We start from the raw sequence: 21,835 nt of genomic DNA on the forward strand, positions 1-21,835 counted from the left end.
CCGGGTCCGTACACCCCGGTCTGGGGCGGGGTCGGTGCTGTGCCGGGTCGGTACCCCGGTCCGGGGCGGGGTCGAGGTCGGTGCTGTGCCGGGTCCGTACCCCGGTCCGGGGCGGGGTCGGTGCTGTGCCGGGTCGGTACCCCGGTCCGGGGCGGGGTCGGGGCCGGGGCCGTGGGGGCCGGGCGGGCGCGGGGAGGGCTCAGCGGCGGCGCCTGCGCGGGGCCGTCGCGGCGCTCCGCGAAGTTCCGCGGGGCCCGGGGAAGTTTGGGCTCGGCTCGGCTCGGCCCTGGCCATGGCCTTCCGCCGGCGGGCCAAGAGCCACCCGCTCTTCAGCCAGGAGTTCCTCATCCACAACCACGCCGACATCGGCTTCTGCCTGGTGCTCAGCGTCCTCATCGCCCTCATGTTCGAGGTGAGACCCCCCTCCATCCGCACCCCCTTCCCCGCCCGGACCGGCCGTGTGTGTGTCCCTACCCTGTGGACCGGGTGGCCCTCCTTGTTCTGCACGGGGTGTCTCTCCCGCCCCCGGGGGCTGTCTGTGCTCAGGGGGGTCCCCAACCCGGCCAGGTGTCCCGATCCCGCGTGGGGAGGGGGCTCTGGGGTGCGGGACCCCTCCGTCTGGGGGGGCAGAGTGCCGCCCCATTCATTCCCTACCTCTCACCCACTATGAGAGGTGTGCATCCCCCGAATTCCAGTGGGGACACAGCCTAGTGCTGAGTTTTGGGATGGTACATCCTTCTTCCGCCCTCTCCAGCCCTGTCCGGGGTCCCTGGTTTGGGAAGGGGCAGCACAAGGAGTGTCCAGCCCCCTTCTCCAAACACACCGCTGCTGCTGGGATGTCCCAAGCACTGATGGGGGTGCGTCAGCCCATACAGGCATAAGCCAAGCCCTGGCTGATATTCCCAGCTCTTGGAAATGGGAAAAAATTTTTTTGCACTTTTTTCCCCTATTTTTTGTCTTCTTTAACATTAGCCCTTTTCCAGGTGTTTTCTCCGCAGCCCGCTGACCCCGCGCCGTGGGACGAGCATCAGGGGTTTCTGAGCCTCGGGCAGACACCAGCGGCTCCCTGGCCTTTCCCCACATCCCGGTCATCCCACTCTGCTCTGGGCTATGGGAAGGCATCCCCGCTACTCCATGGGATTCCTTCGCCCAACGTGGCTGGAGCCCCCCGGGGAATGCCGCTGTCCCGCCAGCGCCATGCCGGCAATGCCACTCTCCCCCTGCTCGGGCTCCTTCCCTCCCAGCCTGCTTTTTCCTTGCCTCTTTCAGGCTGGAGACGGGAGCGCTGGAGGCCGAGCGGCTTCTCTGGGCTGCGGGCAGCCCCGGCCGAGGCTCCGAGCCCGTGGTCAGCGGCACAGCCGGCTCGGACCCCCCGCCTTCCCCCGCTGAGCCCTCCCCTTCAGCGCAGTGCCACGTTTCAAAGCAAATCCGGATGGGAAAGGGGTGGCCGGGGGGCCTGGCGGAGGAGGAAAGGCTCCTTCTTGCAGCAAATCGCAGGAGGAGGAAATCCATTTCCTTCATTCCCTCCCTCTGGAGCCCCCCGCTTTTCGCTCCCCCCTCACACCCTCTTTTTTTTTCTCTTGCTGGGAAAGCATTGAATGGATGAATCGCTTCCAGCACTCAAACCCCTTTCCATGTGCTTGTGCATATATATATTTATTTAAGGGTTTCAGAACTAGCCCAGGAGGGCCAGCTGCATTCCATGGCCACATGCAAATGCTGCAGAGTTGGACTGCAAGTTTCGTAGTCGCACTTTAAAAAGAAAAAGTCACTGAGATCTCATCTCTATGTCAGGTTTTCTCCCTGCAGGTGTTTTTTTCAGGGTTCTGGTGCCTGTGGTTGCATGTCAGGAACCCCATCCTGGAAAGGTGGTAGCTGGGCTTGCAGCTGCTGTGAGTGTTTTTGTTTGACATGATGCTGTAAGGGTGGTTTGAAATGTGATGACCCTCCACGTGGAGGTGCCAGCAGGGAGGAGTTTGTGGTGGTTTTGATTTTATTGGCATCTTTTAATTAAATATCCCTCGGATGCTGAAGGCAGCAGTTTGCTGCTCCCCCAGCAGACCTCAGGGAGACAGTACTCGCCGTGCTGAGGTGGCTTTCAGTGCTCCCTCTGCACTGCCTGGTTGCATCACTGCCTGGCATCATCACACAATCAGAGAACCATGGAATATGCTGAATTGGAAGGTACCCATCAGGATCATCAAATCCAACTCCCAGCCATGGACTAGACACCCCAAGAATCACACCATGTGCCCAGCATGGGCTTTGAGACAGCTCTTTGTCCTCGTGGGTATTTTATTTAATTTAATTTATTAGTTTAGTTACTCCTCCTGCTTTCTTTCCCCCGGAGGAGAAATCAGGCTTTGCTGTTCCCGAGCCCTCCAAACCATCCATGCCCTTTTGTGCCACCTCTACCATGAGTTTTGGTGGCAGCTGAGATACTTCTGCCTTTCAGTGCCTTTTTGGCTCCTCCCTTGCCCTGGTGAAGGGGATATGCCACTGTCCTTCTCCTGTCATCCCTGCTTCCCACCCTGCAGCCTGGCTTCCACCTTCCCAGTGCCGGTGGCCACGGCCAGGCTCAGCCTCAGCGGAAGCTGCCGAGTCCTGCTCACAATAGGCCGTTTCCTGCAGGGAAGGTTTCTTTGGGAAGACACAAATAAGATTTTTAACATTTTTCCAGGAATCCCTCAGGACCTGAGTGCTTCCTTGCTCCAGCACCCTGCTTGGGGTGATGCTGGAGGGCTGCCTGGGGTCTGCTCCTCCCCAAGCCCAGTGCAAGGTACACTCTGAGCATCCCTTTGGGTGCACAGCCTTTCCCCATCCACATGGATTCACCAACCTGGTAATTCCTCTGCAGCAGGGAGTGGGTACTGGTGGGATTTAGGGGCACAGAGTATGGCCTGAGGCTGCTCACTGGTGTTCCAGGTGTGTTGGATTTGATTATTCCAGTGTTTTAGATCATCCTGGTGTTGCTCAGAGAGGGAAACCCCAGGCTTGGAGGGGATTTCCCCAAAAAGAGCTGTCCAGAGCTTGGCACTACAGAGTGTTTTTCTTTCCCAGCCACCCTGAAGCCTTCAGGGTGTGAAACACACCTGGTGTATGTCTGCATGGTGCCAGGGAGGGATTTTGACGTGTGTGTGGCTGCTGGAGCCCAGAAAGAGAAACCTCCCCTGTTTTTTTGGTGAAAAACTATTTTAAGGGGTAGAAACGTGAAGCAGGTGCTTCCCCTGCATGTATTTTTCCACTTTGCTGTGCAGAGAAATGAAGGTTTTAACCTTCAGCTGCCTGGTGACCTGTGTCCTGTCTAGGGTGGCTCCTGTGTGTGGTGTTTGTTGGGTTGTTCACCCTCTGTTGGGGGTTTAGTTTGGGGAAGACCTTGCTGATTTAGGGAAGTTTCTCTGTTAGATGGGGGCTGCTGTCGTAATCTCTTAAGTGGGAAGCTGAGGCTCAGTCTTATGCACGGGGTGATGATAATGAAGAGATAACAGTCATTGTTTTGCAAGAGATGCCGTAGCCTCGCTGGGCTTTCCCCTGCAAGCAGAGTGTGAGTCACGGGCTCCCAAACTCTGGATTGTGACACTGTCAAATGAAGGCAGCTGACGAATGAGCTGCTATTTCCAGGCTTCCTGCTAAATATACTTTCCCCTTCCTGGTCCCCTCCACAGTACTCTAAAAATTAAGGCCTTCCCGTTGTTAGTGCGGGAAAACAAAACATGTTTCTGCCTCCCCTGGTCTTTGCCAGATGTGGGAGCTGAGGCATAAAGGCTGGATAGTTGGGGAAGAGGGGAAAAAGGTGGGGGAAAAAAGCAGCATTTAGGCTTAGTTTTAAAAAGGGAATAAACAGGAGGGAATGTGAGGCAGTGAAGGTCATGCCGTGCTGGGGGATGAGCATGTCTGTGAGAGCAGAGGGGCTGTGCTGCCCTCAGAAAGGATTTTTGTCAAAGCCAGATGTTTACTTTTAAAGGCTTTGGTCCAAAGTTTGGGCTTTAGTTTACATATAGGGCCTGTGTCAATCCATACTGTGGATCAGCAAGTTTGTCTTTCAGTAAACACTCAGGCTGGTTGGGGAAAAAATACCCCTACGTTGTGAGAAAAGCCTTCACAGCATTTTGTCTGTAATTAGTTTGAGCTGTTTTTCAAGCTTGGAAATATTTTCCCGACTTCAACTGCAGAAACTCCCCCAGCCTCTCCCGCCAGAGGTTTAGAGCTGCTTCCTTCCTCCAAACTGGTTTTAACTCAGGCAGGACCATGGGGCAGGCAGCGTGCCCGGGGACTCCTGGCTGGGGTGAAGGCAACTGCAATCCCAGTGGGGTGAGGGTTTTGAGAAGGGAATTGAAGTTCATAGAATGCTAGAATGGTTCAAGTTAGGAAAGGCCTTAAAGCTCATCCCATTCCACCCCTTCCACTAGCCCAGGTTGCTCCAAACCCTGTCCAACCTGGCCTTGAACACTTCCAGGAATGGGGTTTCCACAGCCTCTCTGGGCAAGCTGTTCCCAGAGTTCATAGAGTGTCTGGTACCTTTCTGTGAAGGATGATTCAAAATTATCCCTCATTCCTGAAAATCCTGATGTTTACTTGCAGCAGGTGGATTTTGGGAGATGTGCTAAACTGCTTGGGTCCATGTGCTGAAATCCTTTTATTAGAAGCCAGTTGCATGTCTGCACAAGTGGAATTGGGATTTTGATTTGGACTCTTGAAGCCTTTTGTGGCAGGAAAAAACATCAACTTCTAAATTGATGGACCAGGCTTGGAGCAACCTGATCTACTGGAAGGTGTCCCTGCCCATAGCAAGGGATTGGAACGAGATAATCTTTAAGGTTCCTTCCAAACAACACTGTTGTATGGTTCTGTGGTTCTAAAAAAGGGTGGGGAGAGCTTTGCTGCTCTGCATTAGGCAGCAAACTCCAGGCTAGTCAGGGTGTGGATTTTTCTAGTCACCACTTTGTTGGGGAGTAGATGAATAGTAAATGCATAGTAGTGCTGGGGCTGTTGGGCTTTATCCATCACGTCATCAAGGTCTGTGAGGTGCATGTGTGTATTTGATTTTTAGCCATGAGAAACAGCCTCATCCCTGTCCTGACTGCTCTGAGCATCACAGGAAACTCTGGTTGTGATGGGCACATGGAGTTTTGCCTCTTCACCATCCGTCTGCCCTTTGGTCCTCAGATTAGTGGCTTTAACCACCAGAAAGCCACTTGCTGCTGAGGATGCTCTTCTCTCTGTGTGGCTGTTGAGAGGTCCCAGGACAGCTGCTTCCCAAACTTACTTGGTTCAGGCATGTGGAATCATAGAACTGTTAAGGTGGAAAAAGACCTCTGAGATCATCGAGTCCAACCATTGCCCCAGCACTGCCAAGCCCACCACTAACCCATATCCCCAGTTGCCACACCCCTCATGCAAGGCAGGATGAGGCTGGGATGAGGAGCATCTCCCTCTGCATTGAGATGTCCTTAATGCAGGGCAGGGAGTGGATGAGGAGTGTAGAACGTTTCCTGCATGGTCCTTGCTCTGTGTGTCCTGTGGAGACAAACCCTGCTCCCACCCTATAAAAAGTTGTGCCAGGGAAGTTTTAGACTGGATATAGGGAAAAATGTATTCACTGAAAGGACTCTTAGGCACTGGAACAGGCTGCCCAGGGCAGTGGTGGAATCACCATCTCTGATGTGTTCAGAAAACATGTAGAAAACGTGTGGACATGGGTTAGTGTTGGGCTTGGCAGTGCTGAGTTAATGGTTGGACTGTGATCTTAGAGAGCCTTTCCAACCAAAGCAGGTTTCTATGAGTTCTGCCCCTGCAGGGCAGCAGTTTAGTGGCAGCTCTGGGTCTTCTCCCTGCCCTGCAGGGCAGGATTGTGCCTGGCACTTCCTTTCCCATAGCAGCATCTTGTTTCAGAGCAAATAGACAGCAAGTGTCTTGTGCCTCTGAATAATCCTCATGTTGCCCTTAGCGTTCCAAACTTCTGCTTTCTCTGTCTGCCTGTGCAATTCTCAATGCAGTCTCTAAAGCTTTGCCATCCCTGGTGCTCATCACTCGTTCCCAAGCCCAGGAGACCTGGTTCCTGCCTTCCAGGGGAGCTGGAGGTGGCATTGCTGGAGGTCATGGTTCAGTGTGTTCCTTGTTTTCCAGGAGGCTTAAGCTATGCTGTGGTGGTTTTGGCACTATACACTACTCAGGGCTGTGTGGCAGTGGGAGCACTGTGGATTCTCCCAGCTGATGTGGTGGAGGGGATACTGGGGAGGTTATGTGGGATTTTGGAGCTTCAAGTTCACCTGCTGGAGCTCAGTCAGGTCCCCTGTCCCTCTGTGCCCACTGGTAAAAGGCATGTGGTGAGCAAAGGCAACAAGATGTCATCTCTCCATGGTGCCTCCATGGTCATGTGTCCTTCACCTTCCAGATGGAGGAATGCACCAATGTCCTGCTTAGGGTGTTCATCTCATGTGTTTCATGCCCCATCTGCTACTGGAAACAAGGACTCTTTACCTGTCTGAACCAATATGTCCTGGTGGTAGTGATGGAAGTTGGAGGCTCCCCAACCAGGAGTGTGTTCCATGGGCAGTGTGAACTCTTCCCAGCTGGTTGCCGGAGGAAGAAATGCCTTTGGTGCCTGAGAGGAGACCTTCCCCCCATGTCTGTAAGATGGGAAGGTTGGATGCCTAGAGTTTGAATTTGGCTGCTGTGGCTCTTTTGAGTGGCTGCAGGTATGGGCTGGGCTCCTCCATCCATAAAATGGAGCAGAGGGGCAGTTTGTCCTTGGAAATGGATCTGTCAGGAGCCTGTCCAGAAGGTTACGTTTATCTTTGGCTGTAAAGTATTTTACTCGGACTTGAGAAAACAACCTGCTACCCCTCTGTAATGAGGGGAGGGGTGCAAAGGTGATCTCTGAAGCTGCTGGTGGTCCTCCAGCCCACGGAAAGCAAAGGCAAATGTGGACATGAGGCATCTGCTGGAGCAGATGGAGGAAACCTTCCCGCCAGGCCCTCTAGAAAAGAAGATTAGGAGAGTCCTTGCAAACTGTTGGGCCTGAGCACTGTGCAGGCTTCACTCCCCACCCCAGTGATACTCCAAGGTCATTATCCTGGACTCAAGTCTGGCTTATGGCCCCACCGGCAGGTTAGGAGGCTTCATCTGGAGATGATGTCTTGTTTACAGCTGTTGATAGCTCTGGATGTCAGCCAGGTACTTGAGTAGCTGTAAATCCTTCAGTGCCTGCTGCCATCAGCACTTCTGTGACTCGGCTGTCCCTGCAGCAGCGGGGCCACCCCCAGCTCCATGTGTTTGTTTCATGCCCAGTGGCAGCTTGTGAGAAGGTTTGGATGTCAACTCCAGGTGCTGGATGTGCTCTACCGCTCTGGGATGAAGCAACTTGGCTTCCCTAGCCAGCAAGGTCTGTAAGAGCCAAGAGTGTCTCCTTAAGCCAGCTCGAGGCCAGGCGATGCACTTTTTCCATCCCCACCCCAAACTCTACCCGTGGTCTCCATCTCTCGCAGCAGAGCCTTTCTTGCATCTGATCCTCCACAAACAGAGCACAACATGTGACATTTCCTTTCTTTAAAGTGGAAAAAAACCCAAATCCCCAAACATCCCCAAAACACGCTGTGGAGTTTGCTGTCCCCTGGCTGGGGCTGCCTGTGCCAGTGGAGTGGAGCTACCGGCTGGTTGCTCAATGCTCCTGAGGACAGGATGGGAGTGCTTGGCAAAGCCCCTGTTACCCCCCTACAAGCTATGGAGCAATGTCCAGCTGGGATTTTAATAGCCTGCAGCTCTAGAACAGTTTGTAGCTACATCTGTGAAATGCAGCTCATGTCCATGGGTGTTGGACAGGCACAGGATTTTTTGGGGCTGATTGTGTATGACTGTGGATGCTCGTGAAGTATTGGAGGGTTGCCTGGGAGCCCTTGGAAAGGTCAGACTTTGGTGACCTGCTGCCACTGTGGGGTTGGGTGGGATGAAGACACGTTTTGTATTGGATGTCTGTGCGCTGGAGTTCTCTGTGGCCCCAGCTCGAGGGTATGGTGGTGTCAGAGATACATCTTTGGGGCATCCTGTGGATGCACTGGGGTGGAATGCTCTGCCCCATTCCCACAAACGCTCCTGCTTCACTGCTGGGGAGGATCATTCCCTTGAATGAAAAGCAATTCTGTCGCTGGTGACCAGTGACAGGACCAGAGAGAACAGCATGAAACCGTTTTAGGGGAGGTTTGGGCTGGATATTTGGAAAAGGTTCTTCCCCCAGAGGGTGTTTGGGCACTGAACGGGCTCCCCAGGGCAGTGGGCACAGCCCCAAGGCTGCCAGAGCTCAAGCAGCGTTTGGGCAATAATCTCAGGGACAGAGTAGGGTTCTGGGGGTGTCCTGTGCAGGGCCAGGACTTCAGTGAACCTGATGTTTCATCCCAGGCTTTTTTATTCCTTTTTTGTACATACATCTGGGATCTTTTGGGTAACTCATTTGAGGTTCAGCTTGTCTGTCAAAGCTGCTTTTCCCCTGCCCTGTTGGACCCTCATGGGTGCCTGCACTGACTTTAAAGGGGTCCACCCTCACCAGCTGTAGGAGTCTCCACAAAGGTGTGGGACTAAATCCATGTGTAACCAGTCCACAGGGCTTTGCAGCTTCTGAGTTTGTTTGGATGTAGGTGCTACCATTCCTACCCAGGCTGGAGTCCCAGTGTGACTGCCCCAGTGGATGGGAACGAGGGATGCTTTTAATGAGTGCAGATGGCCTGTTGGGTCAGTTCCCAGTGTCCCTTGAGCAGCAGGTCATGTGTGAGGATTGGTCCATACTCCTGGAGGGATGCTCATCCTCGAGGGGAAGCAAGGGGTTCCCCTGTCAGGCTGGCTCCTGGCTTTTCCAGCTGTGGTGCTTTTCCAGGTTTCTCCCTCTTTTATAGATCTCTTTCTCCTTCCCATGTCCCAGATCTCTGCTGGCAAACCACTTCTCTGACAGTCTTGCTGACAGATGTTTCTATGAGTGAAACTGGTGCCTGCACATCTCCCTGGGTGATATACCTTTCCCTTTGTGGTAGGAAAAGAGAGTAAATGGTGGCAGAGAAATAAATTCAGCAACTGATTTGCTTTTTCCCCCTCTATGTGTCTTTTGACAGGTCACAGCCAAGACTGCCTTCCTATTCATCTTACCTCAGTACAACGTTAGTGTGCCTACATCAGGTAAGAGGTGCCTCTGCTCCAGACACTCTGCTCCAGGGAGGGTTGAGTCATGTTCTGCCCCAAACCCTCTCTGCCAGCTGGCCTGGGCTCATCTCCTACTGATCACGCTGCCTTGGTCCTTGTCTGGTGGTAAAGGAGATGTTAAAAATAAGGTATTTCAGGAAAGAGCAAAGTCTGAGCAGCTTAGAGAACACTGGTAGCACCTGCCAGCCCTCATGCTGCCAGGGTTGGGAAGAAATGCTTTCCACAGGGGTTTGGGGCTTCCTCTGTGTTTCTGCCATGGCCACGCTGCTCTGTGCACCCCACAGGGGTGAGGATCCTGCTCCAAGCCTGGTCAGGCAGGATCAAACTGCCTGATTGCATGCTTGGAGTAGCTCCATGTCCTGCTGCGGAGCAGGAGGGATTTGCCTCCTTGCTAAGCAGCAGGGGCTGCACATAGTTCCTGTCCTCCTAATTTCTGAAGAAATGGAAAGGTGAAGGTGTGGAAATGCCCATGGTGCACAGCACCCCTGCTCCAGGCAGATTATGGGCCTGGTTCACATGGAGTAATTCAAGGAGGCTCTGAGGTGGTGCAGCCCTGAGCCAAACAGACCAGAGGATGTGCCCCATGTGCCAGCCAGGAGGCAGCTGGAGGCTCAGCCCCAGTTCATATTTTGGCTGCTGGTTGCTGCCTCCTGGCCCAGAGCCTCTCTGGATCTGGCAGCGATCTGGGCACTGGCGTGGAGACAGCAGGAGGTGGTTTGGGTAAAGCCTCAGCTCAGGATGAGCCAAATGCCTGGGGCACAGAGCCTGGCTTGGTGGCAGAAAACTGCAGTTAATTGGAAGTGTTTGAGTAATCATCCAAAGAAAGAGCAGGGTGTTGGGATTTGTGGAACTACAATGGGGCAGACATGCGGAAGATAAAAGCTCTGCCCTTAAAATCTTTGAACATTAAGTCTGAAGAAATCATCCTGCTTCCAGAATCAGTTGTGGTCTGTGCTCCCTGTGGCACAGTCCAGACAACTTCTGCTGCTGGTTTTTTTCTGGCATCTTTCCTGATGCCACAAATCTCAGGGGGACACAGAAACACTTCACCAGGTAATGGGGTATCAGTACAGGGCATGAGCTGGCTGAGGCCTTGTGGAGAGAGACCTTGCTGCAGCAGCTTGTTTGGAGGAAGGGTTATTGCTCATCTGAATTTTTCCAAGGCTGTTTCATGTCCCTCACAGCTCCTTCTAGGGCAGCTTTTGAGATGCCTTGGAGAGAGAAGGCAGAGCAGTTGCATTATATTATTTTCTTTGGACTTGCAATTCTGTCTTTTACCCTGCTCTGGCACACAGGCACCATTTTTACCTCTGGGTTTGCACAGCATCCAGCCCAGGCTTCTAACAACAGGGTGTTTTCATATCCTTTGCCAGATGTTTTCTTAAATCCTATTCAAAACTTAAAAATGTGGACTGAAGCTTTGTTCAAGGGTAAACAGGGCTGGTGACAGGATGCTTTTTGCAGTGTGCCACAAGGACAGAAGCTTTCCAAAATCTGCTTCTTTCCCATAAGCTGCAGGGCTGCAAATAGTCACCTAAATGCAGATCTCTGGGGTATTTTGGGTGCTGTTGGATCTGCTGTAGCTCCAGAAGAGCACAGCCTCCCGTGGGTCATATTTCTCTCATCTACCAGCCCTGTGCTGCTGTCTCAGATCTCTTAATAGCACAAGGCAGCTATTTAGGCAGCTGAATCCTGCTCCAGCAGCTTTCAGGGATGAGTGAGAGAGACTGGGTGCTGGATCATAGCTGAGGGAGTGGAAATCCCATCCCAAGCCCTGATGCTCCCAGTGGGGCATTCCTGATCCCATCACCTACTTCAGCCTTCCATGTCTTCCTGCCTTCAGGCTGATAAATTCCAGTCTTCACAGCTGTGCTGTCCCCAGCCCCTCACCTCCTGCAGGGAAAGCTTGATGTGTCCTGAGTGTCCCCTCCACTGAGGTGTGTAACTATCAGAGGAGAAACCACCTATCTCTGCCATGAACTAACCCTGGATAGAGCCTTTTTTTCCAGCCACTGGCGTAGCCATGAACCCTCTTCGGTGTCCCCATCCAAGCTGTGCATTGGGAATAACACTCCTGCCCCACTAACCTTTAAACTCTTACCTGGAAATCATCTGGATCATGGAGATTTCACCCACTGTTTGGTCTTTTGCAGAGGGGGAGCAGGTCCAGTATCACTATGGGCTGAAGGATCTGGTCACCATCCTCTTCTACATCATCATTGCTATCACCCTGCATGCTGTGGTGCAGGAATATGCCCTGGACGTGAGTGCCATTCCATGTCTTGAGTCACCAAATACCTCAAATCCCATGGTGGGGTGGTGGTTCTGCTGCACTTAAATGCTCTTCTGGGGGTTGGGGTGGTTGGTGAGTGAGCCTTCATCTCTGGAGGTTGCTTGGGGTGAGGAGGCAAAGGAGGTGGCTCATGTTTTCTTGGTTTTCTCTCTTTCTGCTCCTTCCCAGAAAATCAACAGGCGTCTGCATCTCTCCAAGGTCAAGCACAGCAAGTTCAATGAGTCAGGGCAGCTGGTTGCCTTCCATCTCACCTCTGTGATCTGGTGCTTGTACGTCGTGGTGACGGTAAGGGACGGGGCTGGCCGAGATTTGGGTTCCCAAGGAGGGATTTGGGGTTTCTGGAGCACAAAATGCCAGTGGCAGCAGAGTCCCCAGTGAGCCCCTGGGCCAAAATGGGCACATTTCAGCAAGTTTAGTTTTCAGGTGTTGTGGATCTTTCCAACCACTGAGTGAGGGCAGTTTTAGTAGATCCTTCTCCTACACTGTGCAATGCATAAGCTGATGGGATATGAACTATTTTTGGAGCTGAGCCCCAGGAATGCTGCCTGGTCTCATTGTCTCCATCTACTGCTCTGGATCATCTTTCTCAGATTTTTATTTTCCTGTTTGTGGGTTTTGGGTGCCTTTTGCAGGGTCTGTGGGCTACTGGGAAGATTTTTGGAATCCCTCTTTTTGGTCCCCTTCTTGTCAAGCTCAGTGAGAGCATTGCTGAGAACAGGGAAACGACCCTGTTCCCTGGGTGCACTGGGGATATGTCAGTCCAAAATACTGGGAAAACTCAGAGGGAAAACATCATTTTGGGGAGGAAGAAAAGGTGGTGTGGGAGAGATTTGATATTTTGGCAGTGTGAAATGATGATGCTTTGGTACCTGCAGCCATTGGGGACCAGCTGGGGATGGATCCTCTGGGACAGATCCCTCCCCACTGCTTGGGGGGTCCTACCAGCTCCCGTCAGAGTACCCCCTTCAAGACCAGCATTTCAGAGTTCTGCTGGCACTGCCTCTGCCCTACTGGGCTCTGAGGAGGGAAACTTTGGTAAAACAGTTGATGCTGCTGGTTTTGGGCTACCCTTGCCCTGTGCCATCCCTCACCAGCTGTGGGGCTGGAGCCCCCTTGCTGCCGTGATGTGCTCCCCAAACACCCCATGTGTTCAAAGCAGCTCACCCTTCACAGCACTTGCACTTCCCCTGGTCTCCCCAATCCGAAAACAGAGCTCAGGGCAGACAGGGCATGGGAGATGATGAGTTGGCAGGACAAATTTCCCATGCCAGCATCTCCTTCCAAAGCCCAGTGCAGCATCCCTGTGGCAGGAGCAAGAGAGGAGCCTCATCCTGTAACCTGCCCTGCAAGCATAAGGCAAGAGGTGGAAAATGAAGCTATCCAAGATATATTCAGTGGGCCTTGTAGGCATTTTCTGTTGCCCTTTCTCATCAGGAGAGCTTCTGGTTGCTTAAGTGATCCTGGGTTGGAAAGGTCAGCGAGCGAGAAGTGTCTCAGACCACGCACACCGTTTGTCGAGCCATGTGCAGGCATCGCACCCTCCACCTCCAGAGCATCCCAAACCACAAAACATCCTGTCCTGAACCAGAATACATCTTTGCAACTGAGCAGGCAGCCTTCACTCCCCAAATACAGGGCCTGGAGATACTTTAGAATGGTGCTAGAGACCCACAAATGTGGCTGAGCTTTGAAGAGCTCTCGCAGGGGACACGTGTATTTGTGCAGGCTGACAGGACTGGGGTGTCCTCCCCAGTTCCTTGTTTCACTGTAACATCAGCCCACCCCATCATAACCTGTTTTGCTGAAGCCTTGCCTCTCTTCTCTCTTTCAGGAGGGATACATTTCAAACCCCCGGAGTCTTTGGGAAAACTACCCTCATGTTTATCTTCCGTAAGCACTTGCAAGGGCATTTTGTTCTGGGGCTGACCACTTCCTTCCTCCCTGCCGCTTTCCCTGTGGCTGGGAGTGGGGTGCTGATAGCACAGCACTCTTTGCATGCAGCCTGCTGCAAGGATGCTGCAGTAAGGTCATGAGAAATGGTGGTTATCTCATTTGTTAGCCTGGGGAGGGTGTTCCAGAGGGTTTTCTCCCCAGAGAAACGTCCTGTGGATTTGGTTAGTCATCCTGGCTGTTTTCTGCATCACCCTGTGCAAGTCTCTTTGCTGTTCATTTCCACAGTAGAAATGAGGTGGGGAATAACTCTCCCTTCTTGGGTTTTTGCAAAAGTGAGGTTTGGTGAGGGCATGGAGACCACAGCATGAGCACCCAGACAAACTCCAGGTGTGGCTCTCTTGGCTCAACAAATAATTTCAGCCCAGAAATTATGCCTCCTAAATCCTGTGGCTTCAAAGCTATGGAGGGATTACCCAATGCTGCCCTGATACCTGAGTCCTTGGGGTACTGCCATGCTCTGGACTGGCTCCCATGGCTCATACCTTCATTTCAGGTTCCAGGTGAAGTTTTTCTACCTATGCCAGCTGGCATACTGGCTGCATGCCCTGCCAGAGCTCTACTTCCAAAAAGTTCGCAAGGTGAGAGCCAGGTGGGCAACCTGGGGATCCCACCCACTGGATTTTGGGAGAGGGCAGATGAAGAGGGATGAGAGGCTGACATGGCTTTCTGCCCCACCAGGAGGAGGTCCCCCGCCAGCTGCGCTGCATCACACTCTACCTGGTGCACATCACTGGTGCCTACCTGCTCAAGTGAGTCACCTCCCTCAGCACCACATCCCTCTCCAGGCATGGGGCTGAGCAGGTCCTTTTGTAGTGGGAGTCACCTGGGAAGCCTCAGCAGGGGGAGAGCCTTAAAGGGAATAAAGGGAGTGTTTCTGTGGAGAGCAACTTTTTATGCAGGTAGTGATATGACAAGGAGGAATATTTTTAAAAGAGGAGAGATTTAGATTAAGTCTTAGGAAGAAGTCCTTCCCTGTGAGGGTGGTGAGGGCCTGGCACAGGTTGTCCAGGAAAGCTGTGGCTGCCCCATTCCTGGAAGTGTTCCAGTCCAGGTTGGATGAGACTTGGAGCCACCTGGGATGGTGGAAGGGGTCCTTGCCCATGGCAGGGAGTTGGAACGAGATAGTCTTTAATGTCCCTTCCAGCCCAACCTGCTCAGTGATAAAAAGCAGAGCAGCCTTGCCAACAGTTAGGGTTTTGTGTTGGATCCCTCCTGGTTTGTACTGCACTGATGGTTTGGGGACAGGGATTTCCCCCACTTCAGTCCTAGCCCCACTGCTGCAGAAGGCCTGGCTTCAGGCTGGTGCTGCAGCTCAGGGATCCAGGACAGAAGCTGTGGCTGGATTTGAAGGGTGAAAGTTCACCAGCCCAGTGATGCTTTTTTCTTCCTCTTGTCTCCCAGTTTAACCCGCCTGGGGCTGATCCTCTTGCTGTTGCAGTACTTGGCTGAGTTATTCTTCCACATGGCCCGGCTGGTCTACTTCACAGATGAGAACAACGAGAAGCTGTAAGCAGGGCAGCTGCCCAGGGCTTCTGCCCTCCTCCAGAGCCTGGAAGAGCCATGGGGTTTGAGCTCACCTCCCCACTCAGCACTGGGAGCTGCTCCTGCCTACACCTCTGCTTGTCCCTCCCACAGGTTTAATGTCTGGGCTGTTGTGTTCGTGGTCACCAGGCTCTTCACCCTCACCTTGTACATCCTGGTCATCGGTTTTGGGCTGCCACGAGTGGAGAGCCAGGCCCTGGACCCTGAGAGAGGGAACTTCTTCAGCTTCCTCTTCAACAATATCCTCTTCAGGTAGGAATGTCTCATGTGTCTTCCTTGGATGTGTTATCTCAAGGTGGGTTTTCGTGAGTTTGGAAATCACAGGATGGTTTGTATTGAAGAGGACCTTAAAGGTCACCTCGTTCCACCCCCCTGCTATGGGCAGAGGCACCTTCCACTAGACCAGGCTGCTCAGAGCTCCACTCAAATGCCCGTGGGGATCTGATCTTGGTTCCATTTAGGTAAGCTCCTTGTGGGCTGAAGAAGTATGAAGGAAGTAAAGAGGGGTTTAAAGTCCACAGAGCCACAATGGAGGGAAAAAACAGCAAATAAGGTGTTCACTGAGTGAAGGTATAAAGCACAAGTCTGTCAGAGAAAGGCTTGCAGGCTTTCCCTGCTGCACCTGTAAGTGCATTTACACAGATGTGGTCAAGGAAAAGGCATTTTCCCTTCTGCTTGGACATGTTTTGCTGCCTGTTGACGTGGGAAGGAGAGTGTGGGATGGGTTCCTCATGGCTTGCAGTCTGTCTGTCAAGACTGGGAGCCTTTCTCACCCATACAGAAGCTGTGGGTTCAGTTAAGAATTTGCCAAGCTTTTTGAAGCCATGGTCTGCTGGCACACCTGAGAATCTGGGGGACTTTTTTAGCTCCCTTTGAAGCACATCCACCTTGTAGATGTACAGAGAAGTTGGGAACGTCATATCCTGACCATGCAGAGTGTGCTTTGGGTAGTGCTGGTCGAGATGATCCTGTTCATCCATTCCTGCACTAAAGTTGTAACAGTCGTTGGTGCCCCAAGCACGTGAGAGCTTTGTGGTGTGGAGGGAAAGGGAAGTGCCTTCCCTGAGCTCAGGGAATGGCAGGAAGGAGAGATGGTGGCTGGAGGGATGGCACCTGTCACCTGGGGGACCTTGGCCACCCGCCCTGGTGTGGGTGGAAGGCTGGGCTGGGGGTGGCCTCGCTGCTCTGTTCTCAGCCTGCCTCTTCTCCGCCCCTGCCAGAATGAGTGTGCTGCTGTTGGTGTGCCTCTTCCAGGCCTCGGTGATGTGGCGCTTCATCCACTTCCAGCTGCGGCGCTGGAGGGAGTACTGGAACGAGCAGAGCAGTCGGAAGCGAGCCGCCGCCGCGGGCACCAAGCAGCAAACCAAGCCACTCAAGAGGGACTCAGGTCAGTGCTGGGATGGGTGGCATCATGGGCAGTACCAGTTGTGTGGGTCAGCACCCCCTCAGGGGGTCCCCAGCAGCATCCTGACATAACAGGGACTTACCCTGTGTCTGTGAGCCAGCCCTGAGAGAATTAAGTGTTTGTCTTGTTCAAAGGACAAAGTGTTCACTGTTACAAATAGAGTCACAGAATCCATTAGGTTAGAAAAGACCTCTGAGGTCATCGAGTCCAACCTGTGGATGAACACACCACCGTGTCAATTAGACCGTGGCACTAAATGTCACATCTAATGGTTTCTTGAACACCTCTAGGGATGGGGGGAACTCCATCACCTCTCTTGGAAGCCCATTCCAATGTTTAATCACCCTTTCTGTGAAGAAATTCCTCCTAATATTCAATCTGAACCTCCCCTGGCACAGTTTGAGGCTACATCCTCTTGTGCTGTCACTTGTTCCCTGAGAGCAGAGCCTGACCCCTGCCTGGCTCCCCAGCTTCCTGTCAGGGAGTTGTAGAGAGTGATGAGGTCGCCCCTGAGCCTCCTTTTCTCCAGGTTAACAACCCTAAGTCCCTCAGCCACTCTTTGTAGGACCTACCCTCAAAACCTTCACTGGCTTCATTGCCTTTCATTGTCATCTCCAGGTTACCACGAAAATGGGGTGGTAAAAGCAGAGAACGGCACCTCACCTCGAACCAAGAAGCTGAAGTCACCGTAGAAGCCAAGGGTTGTCTCCTGGGGAGGAGGGCGAGATACCAGGACTAAGCAGCCCCTCCTCCTGGTCCTCACGAGCAGCATCTTGAATGGCTTGGAAACCAGTCATCTTCCCAAGGTGTCTCTCGCTCCCCTCCCTTCCTCTCTTGCTCTCTTGAACCATTTGCAATAAAACCAAAAAGGTCCCTTTCCCCTGCTCCCTTCCCCTTGTAGGAACCTTTTCCAGCCCTCCTGGTTTTGCCTTCCTCTGATCGTAAATCAGTGTGCAATTTTTGTTTCTTTTTCTATTTTAGTGTTTGGTTGTTTTGGATAATGGTTACAAATGTGTTGTAGACGGTTCCAAACAATCCTTTTTTCTCCTATAGCATGTTCCTCCCCTCTCTTCATGGTGCTTCCCTGAGTCCCTGAGACAGGGCCACGACAGCTTGAAGGCACCAAATGTGTGTTATGGGAACAGGTTCCTGGGGAAATGTGCTGGGGCTATGAGATCTGAGGCCCAGGGGTGCTCTCAGGTGAGATGGGGCATGCCTGGCTAGTGCTCAGCAGGATGGTGATGCTGCAAAGAGAGACCAGGGTCTGAGGGAGGAACTTCAGTCCTGTCTTGTCTCGTGGTGGACCTCTGGTTAAGTGGGGCTTTTCTGACCCCTGGTTTTGAGCTAATTTTGAAGAACTGGGCAGCAGAGAGGAGAGACAATTTCCCTCTTCATATGGAAGGCCCACCTCCCAGCCTCTGCTTGCCCCAGCTCTTCTGGTACAGCCAGGTCTCTCTTGGCTGCCCCGTGGTTGCCCTGGATCTCCCAGCCCAAGAGCTGAGCAGCTCTGCAGCTCACACTGTTTTGTGGGGCAGCAGCATCCTCAGGTCCAGGTGAAACCTTGAGTCCTCCCCCACTCAGAGTACTGGCCTGGCTCCTGTCAGCCCAGGCCCTTTTCCAGCTTGTCTGTGCCTCATGAACCTGGTGTTCTTGTGGCTCGTGACCACACCCAGGTGACAATTGGCTACTGCAAAGGGTTTTGGCATTAATGGGACTGTGCCCCTCATGCTGTCACCTCAGCCTTCCTCATCCCTACCATACCAGTCCAGCCGTGCCATCAGTAACCACCAGCTTCACTCTTTGTTTCCAAAGGGTACAGTGATTGTATCCACCCAAGGTGCTATGAGATCCAGGGTTTCTTCCAAAAAACTTAGGCCCTTCATCCCTCTCTGAGCTGTGAACGAGATGGCAGGGAAGGAAGAGGAAGGAAGCCAGAGCTGCAAGGAGCAGCTTGGGTTTTAGGAAAAGCCTCACTTGTGATGTATAGCTGTTGGCAGATGGAGTTGTCTCAAATCTACCTCAGAGGCCATCTGTTGCTGCAGACCACTTTCCCATCTTGCTCCTGCCTGCTGTCACCTCCATGTGCTGGCAGGAGATCTTGTGGAAAGTCAGATCCCACCGGCTTCATCCTTTGCTGCTGAGTAGCATCATCTGCTTGGGGTTTTGTGGGTCAGTGCCATCTGGCTGAGCCGCTTTTGGGGTGTCACACACCAGGCTGGATTTGGCAGGTGGGCAGTAGTGGCACCTCTTGCCCCACACTCTCCTCCAGGGCAGTTCCTGAGCTGAGCTTTGCTGTTGGTGCCTCTTGTGCAGCGAAGTCAGCCATAATTTAGTTCTGCTTCAGTGCAGCAGGAGCAGGTGACTCGTGTGTTCCTTTGGCTGGGCGAGGAGAGTGGGCACAGAGTTGGGGGGAGCTGGGGTGCTCTTCCATGTGCAGTCCAGGATTGACCCTTGGCATGCCCCTTGCGCAGCCCTTCGGGCAGCTGAACTCCCGCTCCCTCCCAGTGCAATTCCAGCTTGAGGCTGAGCCAGTTACTCACATCAGTTGTGTTCTAAGGAATGCGTGGCAGTTCATTGTCTGCCCCTCTCTGAGTTGAGTTGGGGATTTTTCCTGTTTCTGTGGGTGCCTTTTGTCCCTTCTTCCCCTTCTCCTTGTTGAGTATGCACCAGCAGGAGAAAATGTTCGGGGCCATGAGGACAATTGGTCAAATTCCCCTTGGTCCTCCATCCCTATGACCTCTGAGTGACAAAGAAGATACATTGGCAGGAGAGGGCTTGCCTCTTTTTCAGGGGAACTGGGGAAGGAGGCTGGAGCAGAGCCCTCGGAGGTATCTTGTCCTTGTAGCCTGTGCTGGGTCAATGACATTTTGGCTCAAAGGCAGCAGCCGTACCCGTGGTGCAGTGAGACCAGAGGGGGAAAGAGCTTTATGTTTATCGAGGATGTGGAAAAGGACTAGTGTCAGAGGCTTCTCCTTTCTCCTCCTCTTCCCATGCCCAGCCATCCACTGCCACGTGCCCTCCAGGAGTGACTGCTGGTCGGCCTCTCTGCGGAGCCCCAGCCGGTCCTTTCCACAGAGCCAGTGCCTCGCAGCAGCTGAGCTGTTGACTGTTAACAGGTGACACAAAAACCTGGCTGCTGAATGATTCCACCTCCTGCCTGCTTTGCTTCAGGCAGCTGTTTCACTTGCACAGTGCTGTCTCTTACACAGTAGCTGATGATGCTTTGTATCCCAAGTGCCTTATGTTGTAGCCTCTCTGTACTATGGCAGTAGCTGAACACCCTCCCCCTTTACTATGTATGTACAATATATGCTACATTTATGGGGTGTTTCTGTTTTCTTTTTGGTAGAGTTACCAGGAAAAGGGACAGTTTGTTTTGGAAGCATTTCCATGTGTTCTTTCTAGTATTTGTTTTCTTTAAAGCTATAGAAATGGGGCTTTTTTTTTGCCCTCCCCTATGTTTAGTCCTCAGAAATCCCCATCCTTCTGCTAGACCCAAACCTGGCAGGTTTTTTTTTTGAGCTGAGCCTTTGTTGTGAGGCAGTATCCACTGTCACCCTGGAGGTTTGCAATCCCCTCTCCATCAGAGAGGCTGCTCTTGTCTCTATGTTCTAGTCCAAGCACAATTCCTCAGCTGCAAGCCCGCAGGAACTGCTTCAATGTCCATGTCATTTCTCAGCAGATCGAGCCTCCTCTTCAGCCCAAAGAGCTTTTTCTTTCCCAAATGGAGTGTTCTTCTTACCAGCCCTTATTGGTCAGTCTGTCTTTGACTGCTCTGTGTATAAAATGCCATGAGCTCACTTCCCTTGAGTGGATGCTCTTCTCATGCCCCATCTTGTCAAGCCCTATGTCATCTGCAGAAAACACCATGGGATCATTGGGTGAGGTTGGAAGATACCTCAAGGTCATCAAAATCCAACCTTTAATCCAACCCCAAGATCCAGCCCCAACAGGAGCTCTTGTCCACGCCAGTGCAGGTGATGGAGACTATCCAGAACTGCAAATCTTTACTTCCAGTATGACACTATTGCTTACAATCTTTCCATGGACTTGAGGCTGCTTTTGTAGTCCATGTCCCCTATCCAACCTATGGAGATCAGGAATGGAGAAGTGATTTTGGGGGTGAAGCGTAGTGTTCTCCTGTCTTAGCCTAGAAGAGCTGTGAAATACCAGCAGTAGTTCTCTCTTTCTGTCCTAGCTGGTTGGAGAATGGGCTTGGGAAGAGAAAGGAGTGAAGGAAAAACAGATGTAGCATTTCACATACAGTTTTTGAGTGACTCTTATATGGGGCATTACAGTTGCATTTTGTCTTGTTGTTGTTTCGGATTCTTCTTACTTGTCATGTTTGGGTTAGTAGTAGACAAGTTCCAGTTTCCCTGTAGGTCCCCTTACCCTCAACTTACCATTTTAAAATGTATTTTTGGTAGGCTTCCAGGTTGGAAGGAAGAGTGGCTACTCTAGGATATCTCTTCCTTGCCTCCAAGTGACTCTGGAAGCTTGGATCTGCCCTGCCTTTGCTGCAGTGCCTGGGGGGTTCACAGCAGCCTCAGGCTCTTGTCTGTGGTAGATGGACCCCATATTGTGACAACAGTGGATGGAGATAATGGGGGTTTGATTTACAGCCTTCCAGGAAACTTCTTGTGGAGTGCAAGTTTGGTTTAGTAGGTGTTACATCCAACAGTGAAATCCATTCCTTTGGCTTGGGGCTGTGTGTGGAGTTTTGCTGGGAAGAATGGCTGTTGGAAAAGCCAGGCAGAGGCATTGGTGTTTCCTTGAAAATGTTGAATTTGATGGATCAAACTTCAGCAAAGGAACTTGAGGAGAATTTCTGTTCTTCCATATTTCCTGATTTTGGAGGGGGGTAGGGGAATTAACAGTCTCTGGTATTTTATCCTGTTTGTTTCATTCTTCCTGTCACTTCAGTTTTTGTACGGATTTTGTTTGTTGTTGTTTGTTGTTAAATGACTCTTGTGATAAACTCAGCAAAGTATTTTTCTGAAATAAATGAATAAAAGGCTAGATTCTTCCACTGCTGCTGCCCAGTGATGCTTTCATTCCTAAGCTATACATGTGGCAAAGCAGCTGTCATGCCAGCCTGCTCTGTTCCCTTTGCAGCATTGTGTGTTGTATTCATGGAATCATGGAATGGTTTGGGTTGGAAGGGACCTTAAAACTCACCTGCCACAGGCAGGGACACCCTGTGCTATCCCAGGTTCCTCCAAGCCCCATCCAGCGTGGCCTTGAACACTTCATAGAATTGTAGAATCGATTGGGTTGGAAAAGACCTCTGAGATCATCAAGTCCAACCCTTGGTCCAACTCCAGTCCCTTTACCAGATCATGGCACTCAGTGCCATGTCCAATCTCAGTTTAAAAACCTGCAGGGATGGGGAATCCACCCCCTCTCTGGGCAGCCCATTCCAATCCCTGAGCACTCTCTCTGCAAAGAATTTCTTT

General features: G+C 52.2%; 1 protein-coding gene across 1 annotated transcript; it reads left to right on the plus strand.

Moving 5' to 3' along the window:
• The first annotated feature begins 215 nt into the window (after nucleotides 1-215).
• On the plus strand, nucleotides 216-21,402 carry TRAM2 (translocation associated membrane protein 2). The gene is made up of 11 exons (XM_071548168.1): nucleotides 216-412; nucleotides 9,099-9,162; nucleotides 11,340-11,449; nucleotides 11,648-11,764; nucleotides 13,311-13,369; nucleotides 13,926-14,010; nucleotides 14,111-14,181; nucleotides 14,834-14,938; nucleotides 15,068-15,226; nucleotides 16,195-16,361; nucleotides 16,998-21,402. The coding sequence occupies exons 1-11, from the start codon at nucleotides 293-295 to the stop codon at nucleotides 17,069-17,071; spliced, it is 1,131 nt and encodes a 376-aa protein (XP_071404269.1). The 5' UTR covers nucleotides 216-292; the 3' UTR covers nucleotides 17,072-21,402.
• The last annotated feature ends 433 nt before the right edge of the window (nucleotides 21,403-21,835 follow it).

Source organism: Pithys albifrons, chromosome 2 (assembly GCF_047495875.1).
Source record: "Pithys albifrons albifrons isolate INPA30051 chromosome 2, PitAlb_v1, whole genome shotgun sequence".
In the NCBI taxonomy this organism is placed as follows: domain Eukaryota; kingdom Metazoa; phylum Chordata; class Aves; order Passeriformes; family Thamnophilidae; genus Pithys; species Pithys albifrons.